Source organism: Pongo pygmaeus, chromosome 11 (genome assembly GCF_028885625.2).
Source record: "Pongo pygmaeus isolate AG05252 chromosome 11, NHGRI_mPonPyg2-v2.0_pri, whole genome shotgun sequence".
NCBI classification, from domain to species: domain Eukaryota; kingdom Metazoa; phylum Chordata; class Mammalia; order Primates; family Hominidae; genus Pongo; species Pongo pygmaeus.
The window spans coordinates 31309341-31331456 of record NC_072384.2 but is presented as its reverse complement, the minus strand read 5'-3'; the positions used below and the strand labels follow the sequence as shown (position 1 = coordinate 31331456).

The 22116-nt window shown below is 35.3% G+C and overlaps 1 protein-coding gene across 1 annotated transcript in view; it reads left to right on the top strand.

Annotated features, from left to right (window-relative positions):
• Positions 1-22116, top strand: part of ACTR3 (actin related protein 3) — a 73544-nt gene that overhangs the window by 37531 nt on the left and 13897 nt on the right. The window contains exons 4-8 of the mRNA XM_063647375.1: positions 938-1048; positions 4870-4965; positions 7872-7979; positions 13236-13379; positions 15468-15641. Coding sequence (XP_063503445.1) covers positions 938-1048; positions 4870-4965; positions 7872-7979; positions 13236-13379; positions 15468-15641 — 633 coding nt within the window. The remainder of the gene's footprint in view (positions 1-937; positions 1049-4869; positions 4966-7871; positions 7980-13235; positions 13380-15467; positions 15642-22116) is intronic.

Here is a 22116-nt window from a genome sequence, read left to right as displayed (position 1 = left end):
GTACACTGGGGTGCTGTCTTAGTTCATTTTCTGTTGCTGTAATGAATACTTGAGACGGAGTAATTTATAAAGAAAAGAGGTTTATTTTGGCTCGTGCTTCTGGAGGTGAGGAAGTCCAAGATGAGTTGGCCACATCTGATCGACTTCTGGTAAGGACCTCATGCTGCTTCATAACATGTTGGGGAATGGAAGAAGAAAGGGACAAAATACAAGGGACAGCCTCACTTTATAACAGCCTGCCTTCAACTCTCTGGAGAATTAACTCAGTCCTGCTGAGAGCTGCATTAATTCCTCTAATGACCTGATCACCTCTTAAAGTCCCCACCACCCCTCGAAACTATAACACTGGCAATTAAATTTTAACATGAGTTTTGGTGGGAACACACCACATCCAAATCATAGTAGGTATCTTGGCACACAGTTTTGGAAGCATGACTCTTAAACATTTATAAAACTTTTCTTATAACATTTTATATGCTTGATTCTTACGATTATTCTAGGTATGTGCTTACCAGGTGCACTTTTTATATTCGGCATACAACAAATACTTGTTAATGACCTAATGCATTAAAAATTAAGGAAATTGTGATAAAATATAGTTTTTTAGGCTTAAGTTTTGTAGGCTAACTTATCCTTTTATTACAAAACTTTTAAAATCTAGAAAGACTAGTACAATGATCTTCCATCTAGATTTAACAGTTTTTAACATTTTGACATATTCACTTTGTTTTTATTGAACCATCCGACAATGTGTTGTTGAACTAATTTATCTTTAAATCCTTAAGTACACATCTTTTAAGGATGTTCTGTAGTATCACACCGATGAATATATCCTCATCTAATACCCGCTAATGATCTAATATTTCCTTTGTTGTATTTTTATTTATTTTTTTATGTTAATAAGATTTAATTTGTATTTCCCTTTTTGTTTTAATAGTGGCCAATCCGCCATGGTATAGTTGAAGATTGGGACTTAATGGAAAGGTTTATGGAGCAAGTGATCTTTAAATATTTAAGGGCAGAACCTGAAGACCATTATTTTCTTTTGGTAAGTTACAAGTTATAATTTCACTGAGGAAATTTTTGAATACACTTAATGAGAACATTTTCATCACACTTCTTTGGTATACTTTGGTTATTAAATTGTCATATGTCTAAATGACTTTGTAATAAAGCTGTATCATCTTTAAGACCATCTAGTTATGGCTACAGGAGAATAGTAGTATGTCAAAGCACCACATTTTAAACACTTAAGAAGTGCTTTTGGTAGTTAATATCTAATCTTTATGATAGGAACGGTAAGTAATGTTCAGAAAAATGTTGGAAACCTGTGGCACTTCCTTTTCTGCTTAAAAAACCATAGTGTGATTATTATATCATTGGTATTTCTTCATAACAAAAATACAATATAATTTAACTTTTAAACATCTTTTTGTTAAAGCAATACATGTTCATAACTTAAAAAATCAAATGACTTTATAAGATTTAAAACAACAAAATAACACTTTCGTTTCTTACCTCTCCCAACCTTTGGTTCATATTCCCCAGAGGCAAACATTTTCAGTTTTAATAAAGTTTGCCCTGGTAGTAATCTTTTAAGATGTTTCTTTTATTTAACATTTTTTTTTATTTCTTATGTTTTTAAAAATATTATACATTATTTACCAACTTCCTAATAGGAAAAATGAGAATTTCCCTTTTTTCCTTTTCTCTCCCTCGACACAAAATACCTACCCTTTCCCACTCCTCGCATTGTATTTATATCACAATTTTTGGTTAAATCAATATTCTGTGTCTTTCGGTGATTTTGATGGACTATAAAGTTGAAAGAACCATACTATGGACACTCATACACCCACAATCTAGATTCGATGATTAACCTTAACATTTGGCTATAATTGCTTCATGACGTCTATCCATCTTTCACTTCATTTTAGTTTTTAAATCACTTCAAAGTGAGTTGCAAATGGGAGTCGTTTGACCCCTAAATACTTTAGCACGTATTTCATCAACTGGAGCTATCATTTGTGTATGGTTATTCTTTTCATATAAAATTTACATATCATAAAATCACCGGTCTGCACCATTCAGTGGATTTTGACCAGGGTTTGGCAAACTTTCTAAAGGAGCAGATAGCAAATATTTTTGGCTTTGCAGGGGTTATAGTCCCTGAGGAAACTTAATGAGAACTTTTTATACAATGGTCCCTGTCACAGCTACTCAGCTGTGCTGTTGTAGCATGTTAGCAGCCATAGACAATACTTAAATTCATAGGTATGTCTGTGTTCCAATAGATTTTTTTTTTACCAAAACAGGTAGTGGGCTCTATTTGACCTACAGGTTGCATGATGTGGTTTGTCCAGTCTTTGTCAGTTACATACATCTGTGTAACCTAAACTCTTACCAAGATATAGAGAAATTACTGTCAGCGTGCCCTTTTGTAATTAATCTCTGCCCCCGTGCCCTAGTGACAACCACTGTTTTGTTTCTTTTTCATCTGAGATTAGCTTTGCCCATGTTTGAGTGTCAAATAATGGAATCATGCAATATGTGCCTTTTGGTGAAACACTTTTACTTAGCATAATCTGGAGATTGATTCATGTTGCATATACCGGTGATTTGTTGCTGGGTAGTATTCCATTGTATAAATTTGCCTCACTTTATCCGTTTTCCTGTTGATGAATACCTGGGCTATTTTTAGTTTTTTTCTTTTTTTTTGTTTTTTAAGACAGGGTTTTGCTCTGTTGCTCAGGCTGTAATGCAGTGGACCAATCATGGCTCATTGCAGTGTTGACCTCCCAGCTCAAACAGTTCTCCCAGCTCAGATTCCTGAGTAGCTAGGACACACAGGCCCGGGCCACCACACCTGGGTAATGTGTTCTGGTTTAGAGGTGGAGTCTCACTTTGTCACCCAGGCTGGTCTTGAACTCCTGGGCTCCAAGTGATCCTCCCGCCATGGCCTCTCAAAATGCTGCCACCGTGCCTGGCTTAGTTCTAGTTTTTGGTTATAATGAAATAATTTGACCATTGTGAACCTTCTTCTACAAGACTTTTTGTGGACATATGTTTTCATTTCTCTTGTCTAAATACCTAAGTATGGAATTGCAGTGTCATAGGGTAGGTACCTGATTGGTTTTTTTAGGGAAACTCGTGGGAACTTTTCCCAAGATGTTGAACCTTTTTGCACACCCCCCCAGTGATGCATTAGTAATCTGGTTGCTCTATTCAAGATTTGGCTTATCTTTTATACTTTTTTTTGAGACAGTCTTGCTCTGTCACCCAGGCTGGAGTGCAGTGGTGTGGTCTTTGGCTCACCGAAACCTCCCCGCCTCCCAGGTTTAAGGGATTCTTGTGCCTCAGCCTCCTGAGTAGCTGGGATTACAGGCATGCACCGCCACACCTGGCTAACTTTTGTAATTTTAGTAGAGACAGGATTTTGCCATGTTGGCCAGGCTGGTCTTGAATTCCTAGCCTCAAGTAATCTGCCCACCTTGGCCTCCCAAAGTGCTGGGATTATAGATGTGAGCCACTGTGCTGCTGGCTTGTCAGTCTTTAAAATTTTAGCCATTCTGGTGGGTGTGTAAGATTTTTCATTTGCTTTTAATTTTAATTTTCATTTTCTGATAACTAATTATGTTGAACAGTCTTTCATGTATGATTATTATTATTAGCTATTTGTATACTTTCCTTTGTGGGGTCCTCTGATTATCTTTTATGTAGATTTTTTTTCTTGGAGTTTATAATTTCACTGCCTTGGTTTTTAGTTTACTTAATTTTGTATGTATTCATCAGTAAATTATCTCCAGACTTTTAAACATAGCTCCAGAACTCTTCTAAAGAAGTTTAAACACCTCAGGGAGTTTAGCTTATAAAGGTTTTATGTAAGGTAACAGTATACTTAGTTGTTTTGCTTTATATTTCTTTTGAAATAATAATTTTAAAAATATTTAATTTTTAATGGATTCAAGTTTTGTCACTTTTTCCCTTTGTGTTTTGTGCTTCATAAATTTAAGGAGTTATTCCTTACCTTAAGGTCAAAAAGAAAATTCTGTATCTTTTAAATTTAAAAATTTTTCTTTTACATTTAAGTATTTGAGATACCTATTAGGTTGCCAGTCAGACTCACAAGAATCAGAGGTCTTACCCAGTGTTAATCTTTAAAAATTGAAACGATTTAAGTGATCGTGAGGCATAGGTGAAATATGAAGTCCAAGACTGCCAGATCTCTGAGTCCTTCCTTGCCTCTTTAGAGTGTGTTTGTCCCAGACTTAACCTATGAGGTTTCTAAGTGATGTATGCAGTCACATAAACAGAAGAGTGGTCTGCAAACATCTTGATTCTATGTTCTTAACAGGTAAATTAATATAACATTTTTCAGAAAGCTGTACCATTAGATCTGTAGAATCTTGGCTTATTTACTGTAATCCTATATAGTTCGGGGACGTTCTTCTAAAAGCATTACTTAGAGATGAGGGCTCTGCCACTGGCAAATACCATCGATGTTTTTTCTGGAGGTTTGTCATTACCATATTTAAAGGATGATTTGACTGGACCACCTTTTCCCTACCTCCAACCCTCTCTCTCCCTGCTTCATTTCTTTTTAATGTTTAATCTGTATGAATGGTATGATACAGGCATTCAGGGTTTTTTTTTTTTAAAATGTGAATTACCATACTGTTTTCAGATATGTATGGATATGTTTGAATTCTCTATAGTTTTCCTTTGATCTCTGTGTCTGTCTTTCTACTTGTAAATTTAATGCATTTTAAATAAAATGTTTGAAATAAATTACTTCTCATTTAAAAATTGTCGAGAAAGTTATCAAAATAATCTGATATTATCTATTTAAAATGTTATTTATTTCAATAGACTGAACCTCCATTGAATACTCCAGAAAACAGGGAATATACTGCTGAAATAATGTTTGAGTCCTTCAATGTTCCAGGCTTGTACATTGCTGTGCAGGTAAGCAAGTTCATACTTATCTAAGTTTGATTCTTAAATTTTAACCTAGTTTAATTTGCTGCCTAAAATACGTACTTTTTTTTTTTCTGCAAATGTTTAAACATAATGTCAAAGCATGTTATACTTCTCTCCTGAATTGTTAATTCAGAAGTAATATTATGGGAAGTGGAGATCTTTAGTCAGGAAAAGAGAAGTGTTAAAAAAGTAAGTTAGTGGTGTTTGGGTATTTCAAGGGCTTTCATAGGACAGAAATAAAGGAACTAATATTTATGGAATGCTTACTCCATGACAAGAACATTGTATATATATTTATCCTTGTAAATAATCCTTTATCATTTATCCTTATAAATCTTTTTGTCCTTTATTATAGTCTTTTTTGATTGACTTATCCTTAGGTATATTTGACATCCTAATATTTCACTTCTCTTAATTTATACATTTATCTGTATGGAACAGCTTCTCTCTCATCCCTCAGGATCAGAGCTTACCTCATTTTTTTTTTTTTTTCCTTGTAGCAAAGGCAATCCCTGACAACACAAATGCTTTATATGTGTATTAATTCATTATTTCTATTAAATGTAGATATTTTTGTTTCTGTTTTTTGTGGCGGAAGAAAACTAAAGCTGGAAGGCACCTTATTCAGAGTTAAATGGTTAGCTGTGATACCAGGCAGCTGAGGTCTGTCTGACTTTGCTCTTTCTTGGGATCACACTGGTTTTTGTTAGCTCCACGGTACACAGAATCAATAAATGATAATTATGGATGAATATTTTAACTTGGATAGCAAAGAACTTTTTAATGTTCAATGCAATCCATAAATTTAATGAACTGCCTTTTAAATTCTCTGTTGCTAAAAATATTTAAGGAGTCACTTACACCTGTCATAAACTTTATAGAAGAATTCAGTCTTGAGTGGGAGGCCCTTTTTTAGTTCTTAGAATATGAGTAAAGTGAGGAGTTGGGAGAATTCATCTTTCACTTGGGAGTTTTTGCTTCTCATCTTATATTAAATATAATAAACTTATGTTTGACCATATTGTCAGGTAAAGCTTACTTTAAAACACTGGCATCATGAGCTTTGTTTCATTCCTCTGGAGTCGTAATTTGGTATTTCAGTGATTTCCTTAGTGGCCTCTGAGTGCTCTTAATTTCATTATTTAATCTCTGTTCTGTTTTGTTGATGTTCAGTAGTCAATAACATTTCTGTAACATGATGTGCCGATACATATCATTCTAGTTTGGGACCTTAACTATTTACAAAAGACTTGTAAAAGGGATCAGAGATAATTCTTGGTTGTAGATGATAGTTTTGAACTTATTTATAGAGGAAAGATATCTCATAATGAAGTCTAAACTATATATATATATATGTGTATATATATATATATATATAAACTAGTATTAGGATGGAATTTTTCATTGTAAGATTGTCAAAAAATAATGTATAGTTCTGTTAGCCTATAGTGATTATGTGGTGATTGTGTTAATATGATCTTGTGTTCAGATAGGAGGGTGACCTAGATAGCTTTCTAGGTCCCTTTTAGCTATTATAGTCCAGGTAGGTAAAATAAGGCCAGTATAAGTTTAGTTGTTTTTAGTTACTAGTCATATACTTTGTTTGAGGCTTGGATTGTAAGAAATTTAGTTTTTTAAAAAATGAACTATGTTAGTTTCTTAATTCTCACACTTAAAAAAGAATTGTGTTGTATTGTCTGTACCAAGGTTTTTCATAGAAGAATTTTATCAACGTTGCTCCGTAATTAAATCATAGTAGTATTTGGAAGTGTGCGATGGCGTTTTCTGTATGTCATATAGTCCTAAACACATGTTGCCTTAAAAAAATTTGAAGGTAGGCCTGGCTGGCACAGTGGCTCACGCCTATAATCCCAGCACTTTGGCAGGCTGAGGCAGGTGAATCACAAGGTCAGGAGTTCAAGATCAGCCTGGCTGAGATGGTGAAACCCCGCCTCTACTGAAAATACAAAAATTAGCCGGGTGTGGTGGTGGGCACCTGTAATCCCAGCTACTCCGGAGGCTGAGGCAGAGAATTGCTTGAACCCAAGAGGCGGAGATTGCGGTGAGCCGAGATCGCGCCATTGCACTCCAGCCTGGGTGACAGAAAGAAACTCTGTCTCAAAGAAAAAAAAAAAAAAGAAGGTAATCTTTTAGTAATAGTTGTTTATAGCCATATATGTGTTGAATAACTGGAGGTAGGGTGGTTGTGTACTTTTTGCCTTACATTGCAGTTTGTAACAGGCCAGTCCACATGGACATAGTTTAAGTTCTGGCAAGTTAGCTCTATACAATTTTTTTTTTTTTTTTTTTTTTGAGACGGAGTCTTGCTCTGTCGCTCAGGCTGGAGTGCAGTGGCATGATCTCGGCTCATTGCAAGCTCTGCCTCCCGGGTTCACGCCATTCTCCTGCCTCAGCCTCCTGAGTAGCTGGGACTACAGGCGCCCGCCACTGCCCCTGGCTAGTTTTTTATATTTTTTAGTAGAGACGGGGTTTCACTGTGTTAGCCAGGAAGGTCTCGATCTCCTGACCTCGTGATCTGCCCGCCTCGGCCTCCCAAAGTGCTGGGATTACAGGCAGTTACTTCTATACTATTTAATGCAATCTTCCACATTTTTAGCTTTAGGACAGAAATAGCCTTTATAAAATATGTAAATCTTATAAATCATGCTCCTAAAAGCAAATGCAAACCTGTAAGTTTGTCTTAATAAAATGTAGGGAGTGAGCTATTTTATTGCATAATACAAAATTAATTTTATGTATTTTCTTTCCACAGATACTACATTTAAAATTGAATAAAGTACTCCAGGAAACTAGTTTTTTTTTTTTCGATTAACTCTTTGTTTTTTTGTTTTTTTTTGTTTTTTTGTCTTTCTTCTTTCTTTGTGCTCAAGGCTGTTCTTGCCTTAGCTGCATCTTGGACCTCAAGACAAGTAGGAGAACGGACGTTGACTGGTACGGTAATAGACAGTGGAGATGGTGTCACTCATGTCATTCCTGTGGTAAGGCTATTTTACAGTTACTGAACAGAACATGAAATAACACATCTGGCAAAGTTAAATTATGCGAATTAATATTTTAAAAAACTTTAAATACTGCACTTTAAAATTTTGCTATAATTTGGCCATTTGTTCAGTTATAGCTATGTTTTGTTCACCTTTTAAAAATTTGATAAACAATTCAAAATGTTTCTTTTACTGTAGGTTTGTACTGCAATTAAGAAAATTACGAATTGTAATCTCTGGAATGGAAGTATATTAATGGCTTTCATTCTGTTTTCCAGTTGGATGTGTGTTAGCCATTTGATGACCTCTTTTATTCATAATTAACAGATTTCAGACTGGTATACAGGGTAACTGTATAACAGTTAGTTGTAAGTACATGAACTTTAGTAGATGCTTTATGGTTTGTATTTGATAAAGCATATTAAGAAAAATGCATCAAATTAGATTGTCAGAAATAACATTTTTCTTCCAAGGCCGTTGTGCTTCAGTTCTTAATGATAAATCAAGTTTTAAAAAGATTATGCCTAATGAATTCAAAATGACTACTAAAATTCATACTGATTATTATTAAATGGGTATATATAGAAAGGTTTATCTTTTGAAGTAATTTTTATATTATAATGAATCTCATTTAAGGATTTACATTATTTTGAACTTTATTTTTTTATTCTCACTCCAGTGTTTAATGCATCAGGCAATGTCTGGTGAAGATTACATCCTCAGGGTGACTACCTTTGGATTAGACTCCTGGTCCTCCACCACTTTCACCCTCATGATATGTCATAATGGTTTTAGTAATAACTGCCATTGTTTAACGATAGCTTAAGATAAAATTCATATACCATACAATTCACTTGTTTAGAGTGTACAGTTCATTGATTTTTAGTATATTCACAAAGTCCATCCATCCCCACAATTTTAGAACATTTTCATCACCCTACAAGGGAACTCTGTATCTATTAACAGTCACCACCCATTTCCCCTTGATTCCTTCAGCCCCTGGCACCACGAATCTACTTTTTGTCTGTGTTAGATTTGCCTGTCCTGGCCATTTTATATAAATGGAGTTAAACACTGTGGTCTTCTGTAACTGGGTGCTTTCACTTAGCCGAACATTTTCAAGATTCATCCATGTTTTGGCATGTATAGTATTTCATTTTTTATTGCCAAATAATATTTCATTATATGGATATATGAGATTTTATGTAGCCTTTGGGAGGTATTTTAGTAAGCTTGGAAATTAGGATGTGTCCAGCATTTGATAGCTTTTTTTAGTTTACTTGGCAGTTTATTTTTCTTTCTTAGTGGTACATAAAATAATTGTTCATCTTAAAATTATCGTTTAAATCTGAAAATCAGTCTGTGATAAATATAATATTTTTCTTTGAGTACCTCAGTTTACTCATTAATAAAATGCAAATAATCGACTTGCCTAAGGTCACCAAATAATAGGTAGTGAGGCTAGGATTTGACCTGGTTCTGTCTTTCTTCAGTCTTTTCTTAACACCTGCACATCTGAACAGTACTACCAGTATGTTGATAATTAGAATAGGTAATTTGCAGAATAGAAGTTACCAATATGGAAAAGAATGAGTTTTAGTAAGGACATTAAGAGCGGGTATTCTGGCTGGTATGGTGGCTCATGCCTGTAATCCCAGCACTTTGGGAGGCCAAGGTGGGCAGACTGCTTGAGCCTAGGAGTTCAAGACCAACAGGGCAACATGGTGAAACCCTGTCTCTACAGAAAATGCAAAAATTCGTTGAACGTGGTGGTTCATGACTGTAGTCCCAGCTACTCCAGAGGCTGAGGAGGGAAGATAACCTGACCCTGGAGAGGTTGAGGCTGCAGTGAACCATGATCTCACCACTGCACTCTAGCTTCTCTAGCTTGAGCAACAGAGTGAGACCCTGTCTCCAAAAAAAAAAGGTGGGGGTGGGTATTCCTTTTTATTGTTTACTTTTCCTACCTTCTTTAGAATTAGTGGAGTATTTTTTATTATTCCATTTTCTCTTCTTTATTGACTTATTAGCTATGCTATATCTGTTGTCATTTGTTTGTTTTCGGTGGTGGTTGCTGTATGGGTTGTAGTAAACATCTTTAACTTATCACTGTCTAATTACAAATAACATTCTGCTACTTCATACATAATAATTATACAACAGCTTTGCCCTTCTAGTCTTTGTTCCTTTATTGTCATTCATTTTACTTTTATATGTTGTGAACTCAATAATACGTTGTTAACTTGTTTCATTTTGAATGGTGTATTAGTTTGCTAGAACTACCATAATAAAGTACTACAGACTGGGTACCTAAAGAATAATTTATTTCCTCACAGGTCTGGAGGTTAGAACCAAAAATTGTGATATAACTACAATGTGAGGAGTGGGAAAGGATAGGTATCAGGATTTTGGCAGGGTTGGTTTCTTCTGAAGACTTTCTTCTTGGCTTCTAGATGTCCATCTTCTTTATATGTCTTCACATAGTCCTCCCCATACATGTCTGTGTCTTAATCTCCTCTTCTTAAGGACACCACTTAAATTGGATTAGAGAAAGCAACCCTAATGAATTCATTTTGACTAGATACTACTTTGAATACCCTATCTCCAAAAAACAGTCACATTCTGAGATAGAGATTAGAACTTCAGCATGGGAATTTGGTGGGGAGGAAAAACACAATTTACCCAGTAGCAAAAAGTTTTCTTTAAAAGATAACTTTTTTGGAGATAGAGTCTTGCTCTGTCGCCGAGGCTGGAGTGCAGTGGTGCGATCTCAGCTCACTTCAACCTCTGCCTCCTGGGTTTAAGCGATTCTTGTCTCAGCCTCCCAAGTAGCTGGGATTACAGATGTGCGCCACCACACCCGGCTAATTTTTTTGTATTTTTAGTAGAGATGGGGTTTCACCATGTTGCCCAGGCTGGTCTTGAACTGCCCTCAAGTGATCCACCTGCCTTGGCCTTCCAAAGTCCTGGGATTACAGGCGTGAGCCGCTGTGCCCCGCCTTGAAATAGAGTTCTTTTATTCACATACCATATCTAGTGCTTTCTGTTCCTTTGTGAAGGTCCAGATTTCCACCTAGTATCATTTTCCTTCTGTCAAAATGACATCCTTTAACATTTCTTATAGTGCTGATCTGCTGGCTCTGAATTCTTTCAACTTTTGTACATCCTTTGAAAAAGTCTTTATTCTCCTTTAGGTTTGAAAGATGATTTTTGCTTGGTATAGAATGTTGACAGTTTTCCCCTGTAGATGTCACTCCACTGTCTTCTGGCTTATCTTGTTTCTGAAAATAAGTCAGCTGTTATTCTTGTGTGTGTTTCTTTGAATGTAATGTTTATTTGGGTGGCTGTCTTCAAGATTTTCTTTTTATTCCTGGTTCACTGGTTTTTAGTAATTTGATTGTGATGTACCTAAGTAAAGTTTTCTTTATGTCTCTTCTCCTTGGGGTTCATTGAGCTTCTTGTATATATAGTTTGTAATTTTCATCATATTTGGAAAGTTTTTGTCTGTTACTGATTACATATTTTTTCCTCTTCCTCTTTTCTCTCCTTCAGGTACTCTAATCACATGTATATTAGGCTGTTTCACAGTATCTCAAAGGTCATGATGCTCTGTTCATTTTTTTTTTATAATCTTTTTCTTTTTTTTTGGATAGTTTTTATTGCTCTGTCTTCAGATTCACTATTTTTTCTTCACTGTGTAGTCCGCTGTAATCTCATCTAGTGTTTTTTTTTTCATCTGGTAGATTTTTTTAATTTCAGATACTGTATGTTTTTCTTTAGAAGTTCCATTTAGGTCTTTTTATATCTTCCATTTCTCTCTTCCTCATCCTCATTGTTGACCTTCTTCATTATATGGGGTATATAGTTGCTGTTTTAATGTCCTTGTCATTCCTCTGTATTATTTGATTTTTCTTCTCATTAAGTGTTGTGTTTTGCTGCTTCCTTGCATGCTTATAATTTTTGATTTGGCACTCTATAGATTGTTGTGTACTGTATTTTTGGAGTTCTTTATAAGTATTTAGGATTTTTTCCTGGGACATAGTTAAGATACCAGGAACTAGTTTGATCCTCTCAGGGGCTCCTTTTAAATGTTATTAAGCAGGTCCATAACAGGTTTTTGTCCAGGGCTGGTTTGTCCCCGTTCTTGACGCAATATTCTTCTGAGGACTCTACTTCATGTCTTGTGTTTGAAAACATCTTTCAACTTTGGCTAGTGGGATCAGGAACTATTTCTGGCTATGTGTGAGCTCTGGTGGTTGTTCTGTCTACTTTTTTCTAGAGGTTCTTTCTCTCACCTTGATGGTTTCCTCACAGGAATGTGCTGATCAGTATTCAGTTAAGGAGGTACTCTCTTCACATCTTCCTAGCTCTCTGTTGGTGCAACTCCTCCCCCTCCAATAATTTGGCCTGCAAACTTCAGCCACTTTGGCCTTTCTGACCTTTAAATTCTATATCCCTAACTTAATGAGACCAGTTCTGTTTGAGTTCTCTTTCCCATTGTTGTGGCCTAGTAGCTCTCCCTAGGCAGTAGGATAGAGTGTTTGTAACATTCACATTATTTGTTTCCCTTTTCTTAGAAAGTATCTCTGCCCTACTCTGCCAGTTGTCAAATGTCTGAAAACCTTTATTTCTTATAAATTGTCCTGTTTTCTCTTTAAGTTGAGAGGGTAAGTTCAATCCCTAATATTCTGTCATGCCAGATGAAGGCATCCTTAATATTCTTTCCTAATGAAATTTAATTTTGCCACATTATTTGTTATACTTCTGACACATCAGTAAATTTGTGAATCAGTTCTACAGAATTTAGTTATTTGGCATTATGATGGTGTGTGGAAAGCTTCAGGTTTGTGAAATGGATACATAGTTCATTAGGAAAATGATAAGCACTTTGTCAAATTTCTTATGACGCAATCTAAATTTTTTACTGAAATTATAAATGATTTAAAAATAGCACCGTCTGATATAAAGTCTGCTATCTAAACCATTTGATATTTATATTTTGAAATTTATTATTTCTATATTGTTGAGTTATTTTAGTCATAGTTATAAACTGTCAATGGGAAAATAAATCTAAGTTGCTGACCATTCTTAGTTATAGTTTCTGAGAAATAAAGGTAAATTCTGGGATAAAGCAGTACTTGAGAATCTAAATATACTAACTTAATAAATTGGTCTTTATTGGTTCATATTTTTAGGTTATATTAATTTTTAAAACATTTAAAGTAAATTCGATATCTTTTTTCCCCCCTCTAGGCTGAAGGGTATGTGATTGGCAGCTGTATTAAACACATTCCAATCGCAGGACGAGATATAACATATTTTATTCAGCAACTGCTGAGAGACCGAGAAGTAGGAATCCCTCCAGAACAATCCTTGGAAACTGCTAAGGCAGTAAAGGTAAAAAGTGTGATAGAAGTGTAATTTAGTTAAAAATTAAAATCACATTTATAACATTAACATGAGAAATTTTTAATTGAAGAACAGTACTTAAAATAATCTTGTTAACCAGTTGTAAATTATTACTCTTAAATATATTTACATTTTCTCTGTGTTTCTTAAAAGAAAATTATTATTACAGCAGTTTGTCTGTTTTCTTCATATTTTATATTTGAGAGGAGTAATATAAGAACATTTTACCAAATGACATTAACATAAATTTTTGTGATTATTCTCTTTATTAAAAATAATTATTTCACTATAAAGTCCTTGCATCTCAGTTTCTTCACTGAATTCTTTATTTTAATTCTAAAAGCTTTTGTCATAAAAATTATTTTGATACAATTGATTCATTGTGCTATAGTATAGAAGCAGTGCTTGGCTCAAGTGATAGGGCACATAAGAAGAAAAACATGAAGGCTATCTAAAGTATTTTATTAATTTTTTTCTGCCGTGTAAGTATTATATCAGTGCTTCATGCAAACTATCAAAATACTTTAGCATCGTCTTTCAAACTTATTATTTGCCACTTAACCAAAAAATTTCAGTGGGTTTCACATGTTTTGAAAAGCAAAACTGCCATGGCAAAAGTAACTTACTTGTCTCTCTTTCCATGGTTTTTTTTTTTTTTTAATTACCTATAAATTTTTAAAATTTTTAATTTCTTATTTTTATTGATTTATTTTTTATAGAGATAGGATCTTGTTCTGCTACCCAAGCTGGAGTGCAGTGGCACAGTCATGGCTCTCTGCAGCCTCAAACTCCTGGGCTCACGTGATCCTCCCGCCTCAGCCTCCTGAATAGCTAGGACTGCATGTGCATATCACCATGTCTGGCTAAGTTTTTGTAGAGATGGAGGTCTTGCTATGTTGCCCAGGCTGGTCTTGAACTCCTGGCCTTAAGCAATCCTCCTGCTTCGGAATCTCAAAAGTGCTGTGGCTGTGAGCCACCATGCCTGGGCCTCTTTGCATGTTTATGGGATTTTCCTTGCTCATCAGAGCTTAAGAATGAAAATTTATCTACTACTTCCTAGGTAGTAAATTAGTAAATGACTACCAAAAGTTATCCCAAGTTGGTGGCATAAGAATTAAATATATAAAAAGTTAATGTGAATACTACTGATTCAACATCTTTGGGAAATCTGTGAAATCAAAGCAAAACGAGAAAACACCAGAGATTTAAATCTATTCCAGAGAAGATTGATGGTCAGTCTGAATGTCTTTAAAGGAATATCATTTCTTTGTCATTCTCACTTCCAGGGTTTGGAGAAGACCTCAAATAGTGTAATCAAATGTCTTTCGTTTCCAGTATTTTTTCTCTTTGTGTATTTTGATTATTGCTAGTAATATTTGCGTCTATCTTGGATGGTGCCTGTGATGTGTAAAAATACTGGAAAAGGAAGTTTTTTTTTTTTTTTAAAAAAAAAGCAAATATAGGTTGGCAGTTGGGAGTTTATAAATTACAAATATGATGTTATAATCTATAATATATTTTTCAGTGTTTTTGATGAAAACTTTTACTTAGGTCGTATAACCAAATATGCAACAAAATAGAGTAATTTATATTTTTAGCCTTTTTTCTTTGCTCATTTATTTACTCAGACCATAATCAGTTTTGTTTCAGATAGATATTAAGGATCTATATTAATTTGTGTGGTTATCACGATTATTACTTATTCTTCAGTTCTATATTTTATTTATTCTCCTTACCTAGAGTACAAGATTCATTATTACTGAGACAGAAAATGTTGAATGACATCAATGAACATTTTCAGGAAATAACATTGAAATAGTAGAAATCAGCTCTCCAATCTCTCAAATATTGTTTATATTTAAAGTCAGAAAATATGTGTAGGAGATGAGTATGTTTATTTGTACTACACATACGATAATATCCTAACAAATTTTTCTCAAGCTTAATTTCCTAATTTTATTTTCTGAAGAGTTTTTTTTTTTTTTCATTTGCTTATAGTTTACTGAAAACATGCCATTCTTTTTTACTGTTCCTATAATAAGCAAAAAAAGTTACTTTTGTTTCTTTGTTTTTCAGGAGCGCTATAGTTATGTCTGCCCAGATTTAGTAAAAGAATTTAACAAGTATGATACAGATGGGTCAAAGTGGATTAAACAGTATACTGGAATCAATGCTATCTCAAAGAAAGAATTTTCTATCGATGTTGGTTATGAGAGATTTTTGGGACCTGAAATCTTTTTTCATCCAGAGGTAATTTTTTTTAACGGAATTGTTTAAAAATATTCAGCAGCAAATATGAATTAATAGATATTCAGAGAGAATTAATCTCAGAAACTTTTATTAGTATACTAAAATAAAAGTTTGAGTTTTTATGAAAAGTTTTATAAAAAAATTTTATGAACTTTTTAAAGAAAAAATTTGCTTTTGTTAAAATAAGCAAAATTGTTGCTATTTTTTGTAGATGTAGAAAAAACTTTTAAAAAAATATGTGTGGCTTATGAGGGGGGTCACGAAAAGAGGGGAGCCCTTAAATTTTTTTTTCTTCCCTCCGTCATGGACTCAGGTAAAGTTTTGTAATCATTTAAATAAAATATTTTGGGAAAGGTTCTAGAAAGCTCCCCCCTCCGCATTTGTGTAAAATGACCGTTATACAAAGAACCTTCAATTGACCATTAAAATATGTAACTAGTAGCAAAATAGTGTTCTGTCTATGAAGTTTTAGCAACATAAAGGCTTTATTAAATTAAGAAATACATTTAATAATGGAAAATTCTGGTAACTTAGTATCAGAATTGTAACTTTATTAATAGAATTACTAATATTACGTACTTTGCTTATTTAATGTTAAGAATAGTTATTTTTAAAATTTTGTTTATTCACTCAGCAAATGTTAAATGGTTTGGATTTTCATGATCCCAGCTTAAGCACTGGGTATTCAAAGATGAAAAACTATTTTATCTTGCTCTTACTGAGCTCAAAGAATAAAAGAGATGAGTATTTAAACACGTAAGGTTATATTTGCTTTAATGAGTGTGTGTATCTGGTGAGGGCACAGGAACAAAGAGCATCTAAGTCTGCTTGGGAGAACATCTCAGGGGAGATAATGGTTGAACTGAGATTTAAAGGATGAATGGGTGTTTGTCAGTCATGTGTGGTAGGGGAGTATATGTATTTCTGTCAGAAGATTAGCTAGGCAGAGGTCTTAGACATGAGAGTGCTAGATAAGAAAAGTATAGAGGACAGATTGGTAGGAGAGGGATCCAGATAGGTATTCATGGACCCAGTCTTGAAGGGCAGATATGCTATGCAAGGGAGTTAGCTGGATTCTATAGTCATGCAAAAATTTTAAGCATAGGAGATACTGTGTACCATATTAGAAAGGTTACTCTTGCAGCATTGGTTTGGACGGGTTGGAACAGAGGTGGGAATTGTGTTGGAAATAGGTGATTTTACTACAGTATTTTAGATGAAAGATGAATAGTATTTGTGGGTCAGTGAGAATGAGGAAGGAGGTGAGAGAAAAATAGAATCAACATAATCAGTAATTGCTTAGATATGAGGGGAGTAAGAATATGAGGAATCTGTGATAATTCCCAGGTTTGTAAGTTGGGCAACCCAGCGTGCCATCCACTGAAATTTGTAATACTGAAGGGGAGGAGTAGGTGAAATAGACAAAGATGAGTTTATTATATGCATCTTTTAAAAGGTTCAAAAACAAACAAACACTTGGGTGTTGTAAAGTCATCACCCTATGTGGGGCACAAAGGAAGAGGTTGGCTGAGAAGGGGCTGTGGAGTAGAAAGGTGAAGAATAGGGCCTTCATGAACACAGACACGGGACAGGCTGAGTAAGTAGAACCTGCAAAGAGTACTGTAAAGATGACAGAGAGGTAGAAGCCAAGCTAAAGGATTATGGTCATAAAATTGAGAGAAGTGAATGTTTCAAGAAGGGAGGGTAAATAGTGCCAGTTGCTGCAGTGAAGTAACATTAGAGGAAACCTTAGAAGTACTTGGAGTTTTTCAGCATCTAGGTTATTGATGATCATAGGGGAGCAGTTTCAATGGAGTGATATGTTAGAGCAGCTTGTTGCCTCAGTGAGAGGTGAAGGTTTGGAAATCAGCAGTGTGGACATTCTGAGAGATGGCTATGAAAAAACAGTGGACTAGTAAGAATTCAGTTGCAAGAATAAGGCTCAAGATAGTTTTAATTTTTAAGAGGGCTTACTCCAGTGACAGGAGGGAAGGAATTAAGTATAGGTACAGGAAAATGAACTAGGAAGGGCAGAAGCACAGGTAGGTAGTTGAAGAAGTTCATCATCATAGTTCATAGTTTTAATTTTTTTGTGAGGTGGAATCAAGCTAATGTTTTGGGAGAAGGGACCGGACTAAAATTGAGGCCGAGGCGGGCAGATGACGAGGTCAGGAGATCGAGACCATCCTGGCTAACACGGTGAAACCCCGTCTCTACTAAAAAAAAAAAAAAAAAAAAATACAAAAAATTAACTGGGCGTGGTGGCGGATGCCTGTAGTCCCAGCTACTCGCGAGGCTGAGGCAGGAGAATGGCATGAACCCAGGATGTGGAGCTTGCAGTGAGACAAGATCACGCCACTGCACTCCAGCCTGGGTGACAGAGCAAGACTCCATCTCAAAAAAAAAAAAAAAAAATTGAGGGCTTGTAAAGAATAATGACTTTCGTATTTACTGTTGAGGGGAATTGAGAGGGTGACTAGTGAGTACATATTAATAGTATGGGACATCCATTCGCTACTCAAGGTAGCAGGTTAGATACCCAAAACTTTTAGTTGTACAATAGTGTCCCCTCGCCTCCCCAAGACAGTTGTGGGAAAGGAGGAAAAGGTTTTGACAAGGCAGAGATTAAAGTATTGCAGCATAGAGGAGAGAGCAAGTCCTGAAAGTTGAATTACCTAGGGATAGTGAGGGATACAGGGATTGGAGATCATGGTGAATTGACACATAATAATTGTGAATTGGTAGCAGAGGAGTGAGCATGAGAAGGATAAGGAATTGTGGTCAGACTAGTATACTGGAGTGTGAAGGTTTTTGGTGGTACATTTTCTTTGTAATTTCTCAAAACATAAAAATTAAGAGGATGTATACACACAGTTTTAAAGGTCAAATAACACTGACAGACTTAAAATTAGCAGCTCTTCACCCTCCTGCTGCCATTGTGTTCTATAGAGCATCCACTAGCTCTTAGTTATTGCTCTTGGTAATAACCCCCAGATTTCTAAATACTGTGATGGTATTGCAGGAACATGGATGGAGCTGTTTCTTGATATGTCACTGTTAGTGGTTTAAATGCTAGCCTCCTTTTAGATTAGTTCTTTCTAGACTCTCTTTTCTTCCAGCCTGCCCACTTGTTAGGTTATTGTTATTAGGTAAATCAATAGTATTGTAATATTTATAGTATTATACCTGAGACTGTTGTTCACTTTTGAGGCAAGTAGTGTAATGTGATTCCTTTCCCTTAAAATTCAGCTTTTCCTACACTTTCACCTTGTTTATTCATTTGCTTCATTTTCTTTTTTTTTTTCCTAAGTTCAGGGGTACACGTACAGGTTTTTATATAGGTGAACTTTTGTCATGGAGGTTGTACAGATTGTTTTGTCCCCAGGTATTATTAAGTCTAGCATCCGTTAGCTATTTTTCCTGATCCTCTCCCTCTTCCCACTCCCCACCCTCTGATAGGCCCCAGTGTCTGTTGTTTCCCTCCGTATGTACATGTTTACTTATCATTTAGCTTCCACTTAAAAGTGAGAACATGCAGTAATTGGTTTTCTGTTCTTGCATTGGTTTGCTGAGGATAATGGCCCCCAACTCCATGCATATTCCTGCAAAGAACATGACCTCATTCTTTTTTATAGCTGCATAGTATTCCATGGTGTATATGTACCACATTTTCTTTATCCAGTCTACCATTGATGGGCATTTAGGTTGATTCCATGTTTTTATTTTTGTGAAGTGCTGCAGTGAACATACGTATGCATGTGTCTTTATGATAGAACAATTTATACTCCTTTGGGTATGTGGGATTGCTGGGTTGAATATTTATGTTTTAGGTTCTTGAGGAATTGCCACACTGTTTTCCACAATGGTTGAACTAATTTACACCTAATATACACCAACAGAATATAAGCATTTCTTTTTCTTTCCAGCCTTGCCAGCACCTTTTTTTTTCTTTTTAAATTGTATTTATTTTTTAAAAATATTTTCTCTTTCCTTCATTTTTTAGGAGGGATGTTGTGAGAATATTTTTTGAGTTTTTAATAATAGCCATTCTGACTGGTATGAGATGGTATCTCATTGTGGTTTTCATTTACATTTCTCTGATGATCAGTGATGTTGAGCCTTTTTTCATAAGATTGATGGCCACATATATGTCTTCTTTTGAAAATTGTTCATGTCCTTTGCTCACTTTTTAATGAGGTTGTTTTTTCCTTGTAAATTTAAGTTCCTTATGGATGCTGGATATTAATTAGACCTTTGTCAGATGTGTAATTTGTAAAGATTTTCTCCCATTCTGTAGGTTGTCTGTTTACTCTGCTGATAGTTTCTTTTGCTGTGCAGAAGCTCTTTAATTAGATCCCATTTGTCATTTTTTGCTTTTGCCATCTTCATCATGGAATCTTTGCCCGTACCCATGTCCAGAATGGTATAATTTGCTTCATTTTGTTTGTACAGTCATTTATTCATTCATTTATTTATTGGGGTTTGAATTAACTTTCTTGTTATACAAGGTCTGGAAGGGAACCGAGGAGGGTGGGTCTCATTCTACATAGAGGATTTAAACAGTTTCTTTTCCAAACAGGATTGAAATATTTTATTCATTGTTTTTTTGCCCCCTGATTCATCCTTGGTCATTTACCTTTCCTTTTAATTCTCTTGCTGTCATTTTAGCGGAGAGTCAAGAGACTGGAGAGATAACCACATGTAGCTGGAAGTTAGGACAGATTTTTGTATGGGCCATTTGTATGTGAGTAGATTAATAGAAGTGTGTCAGACCTCATTTCATTTAAGGCACGTCATTTAATTTGAAATTGAAATCTTAGAGAAAAATATTAAAGCTCCAAGTTGGGGACAGAAATTAGAAAATTGCAGAAGATCCTGAGCAAATGTCCTGCATGAATAGGATCATGACCACAAGATGGATAATAGCATGGGATATAGGAGATGAGCATTTGAATGGAATATGCTTGACAAATGAGCTTAGCTGATGCCTTGGCTTTCTTAAAAACCTTGACGTAGGCTGGTTGTGGTAGCTCACGCCTGTAATCCCAGCACTTTGGGAAGCCAAGGTGGGCGAATCACTCAAGCCCAGGAGTTTAAGACCAGCTTGGGCAACATGGCAAGAGCCCGTCTCTACCAAAAAAATACAAAAAATTAGCCAGGCTGTGGCTTGTGCTTGTAGTCCCAGCTACTTGGGAGGCTGAGGTGAGAGTATTGCTTGAGCCCAGGAGGTCGAGGTTGCAACGAGCTGGCATTGCACCATTGTACTCCAGTCTGAGCAACAGAGCAAGACCCTGTCTCATAAGTAAATAACCCCGAAGCTTTAGATATGTAAATAAAGTGTGTTTCATATTGCTTAGGAAAGGTATAGTTGGCTGGATGAAAATGTGTCTTGCTGCTAATGTTTCATACATCATTTTTTCTATTAATTTGAATAACCTTTGTTGTTTCATACACCAATTTTTCTTTATTTTTTAACTTTAAAACATTTTCTATCGTCTGTAGCTTTATGTTCCTTATAAGTAATTTCTTCTATGAGAAACCCGTTTCTCTTTTTAAAAAACCTGTTTTGTTTTCTTTTTTTTAAAGGCTGTTTTTAAAAATCAGTTATATATATGCATATGATTTAAAAGTCTTGGTCTACGTATCCTAACAAAAACTAGGAGTTCCCTGCATGTTTCTTTCCCTGTTTTCTATTTCTAGAGGTAACCACTTCAAACTCTTCTTAGTTGCTTCTTTTGCTGATTGCCTCCTTAGCTATGTATTGCTTGGTTATATTGCAACTTCAAATTTTTTTTCAGTGTTAGGCTTTTTTTGTTTTCTTTTGGAAACAGGGTCTTGCTGTGTCACCCAGTGCAGTGGCTGAGTCATGGCTTACTGCAGTCTCCCCAGGCTCAGGTGATCCTCTCACCTCAGACTCCCAAGTAGCTGGGACTACAGGTATGTGCCACCACTTCCAGCTAATTTTTGTATTTTTCGTAGAAACAGGGTTTTGCCATGTTACCCAGGCTGGTCTTGAACTCCTGGGCTCGAGCAGTTCACCCATCTTGCCCTCCCAAAGTGCTGGGATTATAGGAATGAGCCACTGTGCCCAGCCCTGTGTTAGGCATTGTCTATCGAATTCCAACTATGGAAGAGGAAGATTGTCTTTTTTATCCTTCTTCTGTCATCACAGACAGGAGCTTTCTATTCCCTTTTCATCTCATTTGTTACATTATAATTTCAAGTAGGTTGAAATTCAGTGCTTATGTTTTTGTGACCACAAATTTTGTTCATATCTGAGCCATGTAGTTAACCATGAAGTCTTTTCCCTTCCTATAAGTAACTTTGTTTTCCAAGAAGTCATTAATAAACTGTTTGCTTAGTGCTAAAATAATTACCATTCATTCACCTCCAAACTCTCTTCAGTAGTTATATAAATCTCTTCTCAGGATATTCAGATGTATAGGGTTTATTCATCAGTTTAATTTTCTGAAGT